This window comes from Myripristis murdjan, chromosome 24, assembly GCF_902150065.1.
Source record: "Myripristis murdjan chromosome 24, fMyrMur1.1, whole genome shotgun sequence".
Taxonomy (NCBI): Eukaryota; Metazoa; Chordata; class Actinopteri; order Holocentriformes; family Holocentridae; genus Myripristis; species Myripristis murdjan.
In genome coordinates this window covers 6,414,806-6,428,777 of record NC_044003.1, presented here as the reverse complement: position 1 = coordinate 6,428,777, position 13,972 = coordinate 6,414,806, and the positions used below count along the sequence as shown (strand labels likewise).

The 13,972-nt window shown below is 42.7% G+C and overlaps 1 protein-coding gene across 1 annotated transcript in view; it reads left to right on the top strand.

Annotated features, from left to right (window-relative positions):
• vta1 (vesicle (multivesicular body) trafficking 1) overlaps positions 1-13,972 on the top strand; it is a 96,637-nt gene that overhangs the window by 59,660 nt on the left and 23,005 nt on the right. Inside the window, exon 5 of the mRNA XM_030046695.1 lies at positions 3,274-3,388. Coding sequence (XP_029902555.1) covers positions 3,274-3,388 — 115 coding nt within the window. The remainder of the gene's footprint in view (positions 1-3,273; positions 3,389-13,972) is intronic.

Below are 13,972 nucleotides of genomic sequence, written 5' to 3'. Positions count from 1 at the left end.
ATTAGAACAAAATAATCAGTTGATACTAGCGAAGTGCATGCGCCCGCAGCCTGCCTGCTGTCTGCTGCAGCACAGAGCCTGACCCTGTCATACCTGTTGGAATAGCTATCATCCAATAATCTGAGCTTGATAGGTTTCAGATTCAGAATTATAAACTCTAAAACGTACTTTACCGTTTGGGTAAAGTTCCCTGGGAAATCAGCAGGATGTAGCAGGAAAACCCCTCATGTGCTGCAAGGTGCTTTTCACCGGAGAGAAAGGGGAGAGGAAACAATAAATTTCCTCGATGGCATCCAAGTGCCTTGTGAGTCATAAATTGCTTATTCGTCATTAGTTCTTATCCTGTTCAGTGGAAAGGATGTGTTTTGAGGATGGGAGTGTATTGGAGTGTATTGAACTGTATTGACGTACACACTGACAGATGGTTGACTTTGTTACAGAAATGAACCTGTTTTTGTCTGTTATTCTAACCACCAGGCAACCCTGCTGTGCTGCTGTGTCAGTGGCTAATGTATCCTGCAATTCACCAAGCCAATTTACATGGCAATTATTTATTTTCTTAATAGAATGGGACCGGATTTTGCTGTTAAATGTGATAGAGTAGAAAAATGCACCAGCCATAATCAATATTAAAGCATCGTTTGGCTCGTTTGGTGGTTTGGTTGTCTGCTGACAGCCTGGTTGTCATTTAGGATCCTGGGGGAATTCAGCCCTTAGCCCTGGCAGTGTCAACGCAGTGCTAAACAGACTGAATCACACAATGCAAGAGCAGCATGTTATCACCACCGTATTTCAGCAGAAAGCCATATCAGCATCATCCTGTTGCCCTCCCCCGACTGTTCTTACTGGCATTCCTGCAGCTGAGGCCGGCTTTGGCCATCTGTCTTGCCGCTCACAGTAAAAACTATCCATCTCCACCACAAGCCAGAGATTCAAAAACTTTATTGTCTGTTCACGCCAGATATTTATGTTTGACTTGGTTCACGGTTCATTACACTGGGCAAACCAAGGCTTTACATTCTCAGTTTGGCAGGGTGAGAACTTAACACCTGGCCCGGGCCAAATGCTGGTAAACTGTGATTTTGGCATTGGCTGATAAGTTCTTCTCCAGCAGCCGCTTCAGAAGCTAACCAACCATCATTTGGTGGTCATGCTTTATGTTTGAGAAGTTCTCTATCAGTTTGGATGGTGAAGAGGATTTTTCAATCCACTGAGCATTGTGGCAGGCTGGAAAAGGTAATATCAGTCCATGGCAAATTCAGTCAGGAACCCAGCTGGTTGTCAGTCAGTCCGTCATTAATTTATTCAGTCAATCAGTACATCAGTAAATTAGTCATCAGTGTTTTAGTTAGTTAGTCAGCCATCAGTCATTTAGAAACAAAGCCAGGAAACAAGTGAGTGACAAAGCATCATCTGGAATTGCTTTATTATTTTTGAAATCGCATTTGCTGATGAAATAATAAAAGCAACTGCTGAATTTAGTGATCCATTACTGACTCCATCCAGTCGGTGAAAAAACAGCTTTTTGCCTTGATACCATTTCTTTTTTTTTAACTATACATTGTTAGGTGTCATATCTGTAGTTCCCATTCCTTCCGTTCTGCCTCAAAGTGCCATTCCTGGATTTCATAACATTAACATTTGGCTTTGTGTCGCTTCACGCCTCTTTACATAATAATCCCACCAGAGTTATTTCACTGATTACAAATGACCACCCCGAGCCACCCAATTTACAGTAACTGTGAGGTTGAACAAACACAGTCCCACCTCACAGCTGGCCTCCCCTCTCCCCCCGGTACTTTATTGTTGTTGTTTTTTTTCTTTTTTCCAAACTGTTGCTTGAAACATGGCGCTTATCTGGTAAAGGCAGGAATTCATCATTTCAGTCTTATCTGGCTCTCACTTCAGCATTGACTCATTCCTTTTGTTTCTCCATCTCTGTATCCACCAACTTCCAACCCCCTACCCCTCCTCCATCTGCCCCTTCCCAAACTGCCTACCCCTTACTTAATCCTCACCTCTCTACCCAACTTTCCCAATGTCCTGAGCCCTTTTCCAGTCCTTTACGCTACCAATTACCCCACCCTGAACATCCTTACCTACTAAACACCTACCCTGGATCACCACTACCAACTACTTCCACCCCTCAGCATCTCTACTCACCCAAATCACTCATCCTTGACGACCACTTTGTGCCATAAAAACTGACTTCCTGCCAGTTACACCCCTCTCAGTGACGTCTTCCAACTAAAACCCACCCTTTACCATAACAGTTCCCACATACAATCTCTGCTAACCTCCACACCCATCCCTTACTACCTCTATCCCATGCTCCACCCCTGATCATCAGTATCCCACCCCACTCGATGAATGCTCCCTATCGTTTCACCCCCGACTTTTGAACCCCTATCAACTAACACCAACTCTTAATTACCCCTACCCAAACCAGTTACCTTTTGCTCCGTATCCCATACCAACCAAAAACTACCCCGGATCACCCTTACTTCCATCTCTACTTCCTACCACATATTTCTTATCTGTACTTGCCAACCCACCCAACTCTAGCCCTACTTTCTACCACCTAAACTGACTCCTTAACAATTATTCTCCACCCACTGACCCCTGCAAACTATTAACCCACCCTTAACCACCCCAAAACCTTGTCCAATATTCCCTTACCATCTATACTTAACTTTCAGATCTACTGCTTATTCCTGCCCTACCTTCACCATTTAATCCTTACTCCTTATCACCCCTATCCCTGCCAATTGACCACACTCCTTATTCAATTCCAGCTACCTTGGCCTACCCTTACCATCGACTTCAGCCGCTTCCTGCGACCATTTTTGTTTAGTTGTTTATTATTTTAGGATCAGCATTAGTTGATTCTATAGTATCCGGCAAGTTTTCCCTGTGTCCACAGTTTCATTAAGAATCTGTTACATAGGGAATATTACCTACCAAATGAACTACAACCTTAGATATCACGTAGAACGTGTGTTTACATTACAAAAAACACCAATCACTATTCACTGAGTAAAAGATTATTTTAAGTGGAAAAAATATCATGTGTTGAAAATATCAACCATGTGGCAAAGAGCTTGGCTTTATCTCTGTTAACCGCATAATAAATGCATTTTTATTTGGTGTTTAAGCAGTGATTTACTAATTGCCTTGGCATATAAAAGGGCTTAAATTAGTCCAGTGTGAAATGGCTCTAGAGAACCAAACTATCTCCTTACCATCTCTTCTTACCCCTTCCTCCCCTACCAGAACATCCAACACAGGAAGTACGCCCGCTGGAAGGCCACCTACATCCACAACTGTCTGAAGAACGGGGAGACGCCTCAGGCCGGACCCATCGCCATGGACGAGGACGGGGAAGCAGGTGGGATACACTGATACGGCAATGGAGACACACACAAAAACACACACAAAAAAAAAAAATCACCATGTGCCCCGTTACTAAAACACCTCCACTGTCTCTCGTGAGCTAGGAATGCTAAGACCAACTTCCTTTGTTTTGCTGTGCTGTGCTGTGTTGTGTGTGTGTGTGTGTGTGTGTGTGTGTGTGTGTGTGTGTACCCTGGCTCTGCATTGTGCTCCTTATCAGGTCTGAGTCTGTTACAGGAAAGCTCTGTGCTGGAAACTGGAGTCTTTGGGAGAGTTGGCCTGTGAGAGTGAGAGAGTGAGATTGTGCTTGCATAAGAAGCTGGTCTGTGTCTATATATATATATATATATATGTGTGTGTGTGTGGGACTGAGCTGATATTTGTTTTATTATTATTCCCCGCACCTCACATATCCAGCGCAGATCAACTTTGTGTCCCTGACCTTTGTCGTAATGAAAAGCTCTGGCCTCCAATGCAAGGCTGCCACCGTAAAACATAACCTTTAACAGAAAGCTTGGGAAAACACCACCAGATCCCGGGGAGATTGACTGAATTAATTAGGCACCAAAATGGCCGTCGCAGCCCTTTAAAGTTCATTGTGCTCTGAGAGGCATGTGGGGACAAAACAGGGCAGGAAACCTCATTGTCCCGCCGCCACAAGGGCTGGCTCATCCGAAAGTTCACCAGCCCACCTCAACCGTTCCACCTGTTCACAAGACTCTGAGAGCGGAGTCAAACCCTCCCTGATGACAGATTTCCGCTAGAGTCGACAAACTCAGCAGACAGTCAAAGGTTCATGTGCTGACTCTCGGTTATTCTTGAAAATCACATTTCATCTAAATCTGAAGTCCCTCAGCCGCGTTTTTCAGACATCCATCACACTGAACAGGAACACTGCTGCCATTTTGCATTTCATCTATATATATTTTTTTCTTTATATGCCCATAAACGCACCATATAAAGCCCTTTTCAAAGGCTTTTTAACCATCTACATAACATCATTTTTACTTTAACCAGATAATAGTTGAGAATGAAGCCCATCCTCTCAAGATCTTTTTTTCCACATATATTTTACTTTCATTTATGTTATGATTTATGTGTTTTAAGTAGTGTTTGCGGTCTCATTTCCCTATTCAGAGCTAACGGTAAAAATGAACAAACTCGCTGTTGGCCTGCAAAGCCTTTTGAGACTATAAATGGTGATTAAGTGATATACACTACTCACAAAAAGTTAGGGATATTCGGCTTTCGGGTGAAATTTCAGGATGAACCTAAAATGCATTCTAACCTTTACAGGTGAACTTAATGTGACCTTCTGTAAACTTTTGAATGCACATGTCCAACTGTTCAGTGTTTCAGTACTTTTTGCACAAGTTGCTGTTCTCTAACAAGGAGTTTAACGGCAAAATTCACATCAGGTGTTTGATGCTCCAGCTCATCGAGGTCGTATCATTAGGGAACGGCTGCTGGAGACTGGGGCACCTCAAATGGAGTGGCCTGCACTTTCTCAGACCTGAATCCCATAGAAAACCTATGGGATCAGCTGAGTGGCCGTGTAGAGGCTCGGAGCTCTGTACCCCAGAACCTCAATGTCCTGAGGGCCGCCCTTCAAGAAGAGTGGGATGCCATGCCTCAGCAGACAATAAGTCGACTTGTGAACAGCATGAGGCGTCGTTGTCAAGCTGTAATTGATGCTCAAGGGCACATGACAAGTTACTGACACTGACATTTTTTGTTGTGATATATCCACCACTGTTGTTGGCTTTTGTTTCAATAAATTGTTTGAGATGAGGAAATCACCAGTGCATGCTTCTACTTAAATGCCCTACTTTCATGATATAATATCACTGTAGCGTGAACTTTTTATATTTTCCATAAATTTCACCCAAAAGCCAAATATCCCTAACTTTTTTTGTGAGTAGTGTATATAAACCTGGTCTTGAACTTGAATAAGAGTTACTTAAGGTAAAGAAAAAAGTACATTGTATAGATCAAGAGCGCTGTTTTTCTGTTGCTGTCATTGTGCTGGTATGCTGCAGGAAGTTTGTCACCTTCCATTGTTCCCAATCTGCACCACACTTAATGTATTAGGGACACTTGGTCCCTCCATGAAGCCCACTAATAAGGTGAATCCAGGTAAAACCCATTATCCCTCATTGATTGAACTTTTTAAATCAGTAAATTTCTGCGAGGCTTCAGGTCGGGTGTTTTGTTTTGTGTAAACTGTGGGCCTAAGAAGCCCTTTGAGACTGTAAACAGTGATTAAGGACTATTAATAAAGTTCAACCACCAAATCAAATCACAGAGGAGGAGGAGGAGATGCAGTTGAAGAGAAGCAATTAATAGAGGATTCGTGCAAAAGGGGCAGCAAGTGTCAGAACATTTGGATGCGATGAAGGCGGTTATCAAATTTAAGTGGAGTCGATGCAGCATCTGTACGTGTTTTGGATTTATGCTTCGGGGGGTTAGATGTTACATCAGCTGTGGTTTGGGAGAACACAAGACCACGCGGGAATGCACTTTGACTTTATTATGAACACCTACGGGCTCGCACAGCGGCTCCCTCCAGGCTGCAGGTGAAACTCTAAACTTACTCTTCATGTCACTCAGACAGTATTGATGAAATCCTCACTAAAACAGAGGCCAGCCGCCGTCCCTGCCTAACATCTGCTGGACGCTGCACGCTCCACATGTGTGTGTATATACATGTGTGTGTGTGTGTGTGTGTGAGAGAGAGGGAGAGAGAGAGAGAAAGGGATGTGACCCAAACATGCCTGCTCACCCATGACATCACCTTGACAAGCCCCAGACTGCACATGCATGTACAGCACACACGCACACACACACACACACACACACACACACACAGCCACAGCAAACACATGGCTCATATCTGTGTGTGTAGTTTCTTTCATTTGTCTTATACACACGCTCTCTCTCTCTCTCTCTCTCTCTCTCTCTCTCTCTCTCTCTCTCTCCCAGTGTGTATTGGGGTCTTTCTGTCGGCGATGACATCATGATAGCTTATTCCCGCTGATGGATTACACAGCTGATATCATCCACCCTTTACGTGTGTGTGTGTGTGTGTGTGTGTGTGTGTGTGTGTGTGTGTGTCCTGCTCCCTGGTGTGTTTTGTCTGCTCTTGCCATCAGGATTTTATCAGTGTGTTTCAACACTTTTATCAACTAAACAGCTCAGCGGAGGGACTCTGGGCGTGTGTGTGTGTGTGTGTGTGTGTGTGTGTGTGTGTGTGTGTGTGTGTGTGTTTGTCTTTCTCTCTTTTCGTACAGGCACCTCAACAGAGCAGCTGATTGATTTTACGTGTGTGTGTGTGTGTGTGTGTGTGTGTCACCACATCTGTCCATCCATTAGGAAGCATTCCTTTGTGTCGTGATCATGTTGGACTGATTGTTTAACCCTCGAGGCGCCGCAGCTTTCTGCTGTGTGGAGCTCCATCTGAAAACTGAAACGTGATCACCAAATGGTTTTTATTTCTGGCTGACGGTCCTCATGTTTGGGTGGACGTTAGTTTTTGTGGTCAGACAAAGCAAAGAAACAGCGGCTGGAGTTTGAACTGGTAAAGCCAATCTGTGTTTTTTGAATTTGAATTGCTTTGACTTTTTAATCGTCACAAGAAGAGAGAGCCAGTGATCCTTTTTTTTTTTTTTTTTTTTTTTTTCAATTTTGCTTTTCTGAACTTACATTTCAGTGGAAGTTTTTTCAAAATAATGCAATGTTTCCCACATAATGATGCTGTAACTGTGGCGCTCGCTGAACATTTGTCTGTTGAAATGATCTGAAAGAATACAGTCGCCTCTTTCTAGTGTTGCTTATTTCACCATTTTAATTCTTAACTTGATTCTCCACCTTAGTTTAGTGTTTCCACTCAAAACTATTTCTCACTTTACTTTTGCCATCCGTTCTTTCCCACACACACACACACACTTCTCAGGTCTCTGACTGCACACACACAAGCTTGCCCCTCCCTGCCTGTTTCTGTTTCTTCGTCACCGGTATAAACTCACCCCCCCAAAAAAAACGAAAAAAAAACACATGTTGAGGCACCTTGTTGTTAGTGACACATCAAAATAATTAAAACACACTTGGTATCCAGTGACACTTTGTTTCCAGTAATGTGCGGTCGCGAGGCATTTAAGGTGCCATGAAGGTACCGAATTTTGATACCCGGCCCTACTAACAACATGTTTAAGACAGAGTGTGTGTGTGTGTGTTTCTGCAAGCCAAAGTGCTCGTTACATGGTGACGGTGACCATGAAGAGGGGCGGGGCTCATGTGAAACTGCGGCACTAGGCGGCGCGCCACACTTTAATGGGAAACACCGAATGAATGGATCGAATTATACTCGGGCGGCCCTTATTACACCTGGGCGGGCGGCCCAAGCGTAACATGTGGGGAAACACTGTAATGCAAAGAAATAGGATTTATTACAGCACATTTCACATTCTGGCCTTCTCCTCGATGCAAAATCTGTCCGAGGTTTTTTGTGTGTTGCCTGTTCGTCATTTGACCTCCTCAGACTTAGAGATAGTTTCACTTCATTGGGGAGCAAAATGCCAGCTTAGCTCTTATTTAAACACACTTTAATAAAGAGCACTTTCTTATTCAACCAGGCGAGTCACCTAAAAGCTCATTGTTATTTCTGAACAAAGAAACCAAAGAATCCAAGTTCAAAGTTACATTTAAAAGAACAATTAAAGCCAGTATGTTAAGGAAATATAATGAAATATGTTAGTTATGTTTGATTGTCATAATCGTTGTCATGAAAGGTATAGTAGCCTATATGTATATATATATTAAAAAAATGGACGTTTGAATGGGATAAATTGAACTCGGGAAAAAAAAAAAAAAACTGTCTGTGTTGTGGCCGGCAGCTATTTTATTTTAATTTTGTTTATTTTGTTGTTGTTGCTGTTTTAATTGAAGTGCTTTGCAAATTGATTTTTTTTTTTGGGATAAAGGGGCAGATTAAATTATTCTAGATTATTCTTCTTTCTGCTCCCTTGCATTCAAGATTTGGGAATGTTGTGTTCATAGCGTATTGTTTTTTTTGTTTTGTTTTTCAATGAATGAAATAAAATAAATAAATAAATTTAACTAGACTAAATGATTCGAGGAACTTTTTTTTTTTTTTTTTTTTTTTTGATTATCTAAACTTGTCGACTAACAACATATTTCTGTTTAACTGCATAAAGTTGCCCTTTTCTCCCGTCTGTTTCTTCTGTTGAGTGCCGATCACAGTCCGCCGGTGCTTTCGAAAGGTCAGAAGCCCCATAACTTGACGTTGTTTTATCGGTAACATTTGAAAATCCTCCGCTGACCGGCTGCTGATGTGAAACACCAGGCGCTGGACACTGCCGTGATATGGACCATGTTAAGTAGGTTAATGAACCTCTGGGGAGTAGACCGACTGGGGTTCTCACACACACACACCCTTGCCATCCCACATACGCCCACCAGCACATACACACACACACATACACACACACACACACAGCCATGCTAGCTACAGAAAGGCCATTGTCTCACAGCAGCTCTGGCCTGACTTTCCATTGGCTGGGAGGAGGACGCGTTTAGCAAGAGGAAAGGAATGGGTGAGAGAGAGAGAGAGAGAGAGAGAGAGAGAGAGAGGGAGGGAGGGCGAGAGAGCATAACTTCCTATGCTGAGTGGTTAAAAAAACATAAGGGATGTTTTCCTTGACCCACTTGTCAGAGGAAAACATATTGAAAGGTTTCAGAAATCTCGCCAAAATTGCAATCAAGTCCAGGGAGACGCATTGGGAAAATGAGTGTTGGCAGCGGGAGAGAGAGAGAGAGAGAGAGAGGGAGACTTATGGAGAAAGAGAGAGAGAGAGATTTGGAGGGAGCTTCTTTGTTCATGAGCAGATTTTCCCTTAGTCACTGTTGCTTAACTCTGACTGACTGACTGGCTGATGGAGCGACCGAGGGATCGGCTGACCGGCTCGCCGAGGCCCCGCTCACATGAGAGCTGAACACGGTCGTCGCTCCGAATTTCACCGCTCAGTCCAGTCGAGTGTGATTCTGAACACGGACGGGGAGCGACAGCCGAAGCTGACACCGGTCACTGTGTAGATCAGGACACACAACGCGGGGATCCCCAGTTAACAGCTCCGTTTTTAAGCCCTAACATGTAAATGAGGCCTAAATGATGCTCTGATCAATCAGCTAAACAAATGAAGTGCTGGCTGATTGGCTTCTCTAGGGACCCAGATAGTTTGACGTAAGGTAACGTTAAGTAATATTAATTGTTCAACTTACATGTGCTGATAAATGGATGCATCGTAGTGGGACAATAAAATAATCATAGGTTCTCATATCATAATTTCCAGTGAGTGAAGTTGTGTTGAACCAAACTAAACCATTCCTCGTTTTGCCGCCCATGGGCCACTGGACTTTAACGATGGCCTCGGCGGCTTGCTGACCGACTGGTTCCCTCTCTTGCCGGCTTTCTGATTGGCTGACTGGCTAACAGCAGAAAACAGACCGGCGTTTGCCTATTTTTTTTTTTTAGAGCAGAAAACAAAAGACGCATGGTTAGTCGGTAAAGCCCAGCCTATCTGACTCAACAGATTAGAGCAAAGTAGAGTCTAACAGCTTCTGTCACAAGTAAAGTGGCCTTGGGGCCGAGGTGTTACAATTCGCCTTATAGTTCAGTGTTTCTTGCGTTATCCAATGTATTACATAGTTCAGGGCAGCTTGGCTGCTAAGCAGAGGACAGACAAAGCAAAAGCCAGATGTACTTTCTCTATCTTGTTATTTAGGTCTGTTGCATTAGATACACGCCCAGTCAACATTCACACACATAGCATCACACATTCCGGGAACAAGGCATGGACAGTGGTTGGCCTGTCCATGTCCGGGTAACTGGCCAATTATTCTCGGTTGCGTTTAAGTCCAACCTCTGTACGGGGCGGGCCAAGCCCAAGAAGATAAATGTGTATCATTTCCTGATATCAGGGCTCTTTCTGACTGAGATCCTGCAGGAGCTCTGTCACACTGAGACCAGCGCTGCCTTGCTTTATATGTGACCATAATAAATATTGCATCAGAAAATTGAAGACTGACTCCGGTCTGTTCTTGGGCTTTCAACAAAAGAATCGGGAGCTAACAGAGGGACCGGGTGCCTTTTGAATCTGTCCAGTCCCACAGCTAACATTAGCCAATGTAAGCTCACATTTGTAACATTAACCGTGACTTTTTCCTAACCATAACCGACTAACGAAGGCTAACAAAGCAAATTAAAAGTGCAGTAGCTCATGTAAACATGTTAGCGTGAGATAGCTAACCTTCGCTAGCTAATGTTACTGAGTGTTTTGTAACGTTAACATTTTCCCAGCTTAACCCAATTAAGCACTTTGGGCGGCAAATGAAGGAAACGAAAGTGGCCAAAGTAGCTAAAGAGCCAACATCATCTAGTCCTCGTGCACTCAGTCAGATGACATGACTTTATTTTTTTTAAAAAAGTATTTATTTAGTTATTTACTATTATGTAGACTATTTAATGGCTTAAATAAGAAATATCTGTTATCTTGTTTATGTTACCTTCAGGGAACTGTTTAAGGATCTTTGTCAGAGAGATTGGCAGATGGGCTGGAGTTTTTTGTGTCTGAAAAAACAAAACACCAATAAAAAATATCTGTTAAAAAAACAGTCATTGACACAGGCTGCACCACTTTGGCTTGAAGTCTAAATGTTAATATGCAACATATTTGTGGTTCACAAACAGACATGTGTGAGTGTGTTTGTTTGCAGAAATGTGAAATGGCAGCGCCTGCGTTGCTCCCTGTGTATCCGCCGTCCCTCATCACTTTTGCTGCCATCCTCCAGTTTGTTTTCTTGGCCCACCGCTGCTGACACTGAATGGTGGCGTTTGGACAGTGATAGACAGTGGGAAACAAACACAAATAAAAACAGCAGTTCCTGTTGGACTGCCCCACAGCGATCACATCATCTGGAGTCAGACACATCACCGACAGAAATAGATTCTTATGTTCGTACCGCTTAGTCAAAAATATCAGAACTGTCACATTGAGGCCAAATAAAAAAAAAAAAAAATCAGAATTGGACCACTTCAGCCGAGCAGGACTTTGTGAAGAGAAGAAAAGCTCTAAATTATGTGTATCAGTGAGCAGACAGCCAGAATCCACTGGCAGCGTTTTCACGTCGGCGGCTGTCTGGACTAATGAGACCCAGAGAGATAATATCATCGCTCTGTTACCATCTACTGCAGATGAGGTGGTAAGGACTCTCAGATGGCAGGTACTCATTATTCTGTGTGTGTGAGTGTGTGTGTGTGTGCGTGTGTGTGTGTGTGTGTGTGTTCGCACTTAAATATGTTCTTTAATGCAGCAGAGAGCAAGAGAAGTGTGTCAACGTGTCCTTTGTATGTGCCGTGTTGTCTAGACTCAGACAGGCGGGTGAAATGTTAGAACACACACACACACACACACACACACACACACACACACACACACCTCCTCCATCTGTGAACCAGCCACGCTCTACATGTCTGCTATTAATTATCTCTGTATTTGTGTGCCTGGACATGACTGTGTGTGTGTGTGTGTGTGTGTGTGTGTGTGTGTGTGTGTGTGTGTGTGTGTACTTATACATATGACTGTGTGTGTATTCCTGTCCAAATGACACTATCTAAGCCATTTTCACCTCCATCAAAACCTCACGCCAGGCTTCAGTCATGAATTATGGAATAATGGAAGTTAATGTGGGAAAGGTTTTTGGATTTTTTTTATTTTTTTTTATTTTTATATTGCTGTCTGTTTTTATTTAAAATGTTGTTCACCATCAGTGTGGGTTTGGCACTTTTGTTAACAATGTTAAGGTTTCATTTAATTTTTTTTTTTTTGTGCAGTTTCAGTTCTGGATGCAGTGTTTTTAGCCAGTATATTATTTTTAAAACATATAACGATCAAAGGTGTTTTGTATGTGTTTACAGTTTGTGTTTTGTCTTTTTTAAAATGCTTTGACGTCAGTGAATGATTCGTTCAAATTTACTCTCTTATTCACCCTATGTGTCAATAAAATGACAAACATACACACAATATACATTTGTGTTGAGCTTTACCAGCAGGTGAGTAAGTCTCAGATCATTTTTATTATTTTTTTTTTTTCCTTTTTAAGATATTATTCCAGCTTATAGCAATGTTTTCAACACCTTTCTACCTTAGTTTTAGCTTAATATAATAAACCCTGGTGGGAGGGAATGGAGTATCTAATTTGTATCCATTACCATATGCACCTTTAAAAAGCCGTGTTTAGTTGTGTGATTATGGCGAAAATGATAATCTCAGTTGCGAGTTGTGGATCATTTTTCCTGCATATTCCCTCTCCCCAGAGTCTCCCCAGTGATTAGGCTTGGCTCATACACAGCTTCACTTTTTCTTTTTTTTTTTTTTGTTCTTAAACTTTTGTCTCTGCAGTTTATTATTCTTACAGCACTCCACCCATTTTAGTCAAATCAGACTCCAGAGACTACAAAATGAATTCTTACGGGCCCTGTGTTGCTGCCTCATACACACACACACACATACTCACGGTTGCAATAAAGCATGTTGCTTCATTTCTCCATTGGGAGTGTTAAAGTTTCATCTAATCTGGCAAAACCTCACGTCACCCACCTTGATGTAGAGAGACGGAACCAACTCGAAATACATTTGTTTGTGATTTTTTTTTTGTCGTTAAAATCTGCAGAAAGTGCTTTTCTTCTTATCAAAATGGGCTGGAAATACAAGAAACCTGTGGGAAAGCATTCCAAAAAAACACAAAAATTGGCTTTGCAGACGCGCTCGGGCGTAATCTGACGCCCCGACGCTGAAAAGGAGCGAGGATTTTCTGTTAAATGGCGTCTGGATAAACAGTGTGTAATAATGTAATAAGATGCATTAGGAGAATATTTTAGCCCGAGGTTTTTTTAAGTGTCGGGTCTGCTCTCAGCGCCGCTCTGCCTTCCTGCCTCTAATGCGGTAATGGCAGAGGTTGGGGGTTTAACACGGTGTCAAATACAGCCTGTGTCGGCAAATCCCAGCCTGACTTTATTAATCTGTGAAAATACGCCTGGCCGTCGAGAACTGTTTTCTTTCTGTTAGGTGTGGCTGCTGAGAGAGGCAAAGTCTCCGACGTGACGATCGAGCTCGTAGGACGAAGACATCAGAGGAGACAGAACTCACTTTACTTTCTCTTTCCTCCTTCCTCCCTTCCTGCCTTCCTTCCTTCCTTCATCTTAACCTAATGAGTTTGAAATGACACCTTTTCAAAAATTTCTCTCGGCTGCAGAAAAACAAACAAAAAAACTTCTTATTTCCAGAACTCAAAATGTTCCAAACAAAAACTGAAGTGTTGTAATAAAAGCACATAAACGCAGAACGAGTTTGATCCGGCCGTCTGCAGCCCTGGTGCTGAGAAAATCTATTTTTCATCTCAAACCATTTTCTGGTTTTTAATACACGTGAATGTGATTTAGAGGTTTTTCCTCTCAGAGGCGTCGTATTCTCACCCACACGCGTTCTGATCGGTGTACCAAACT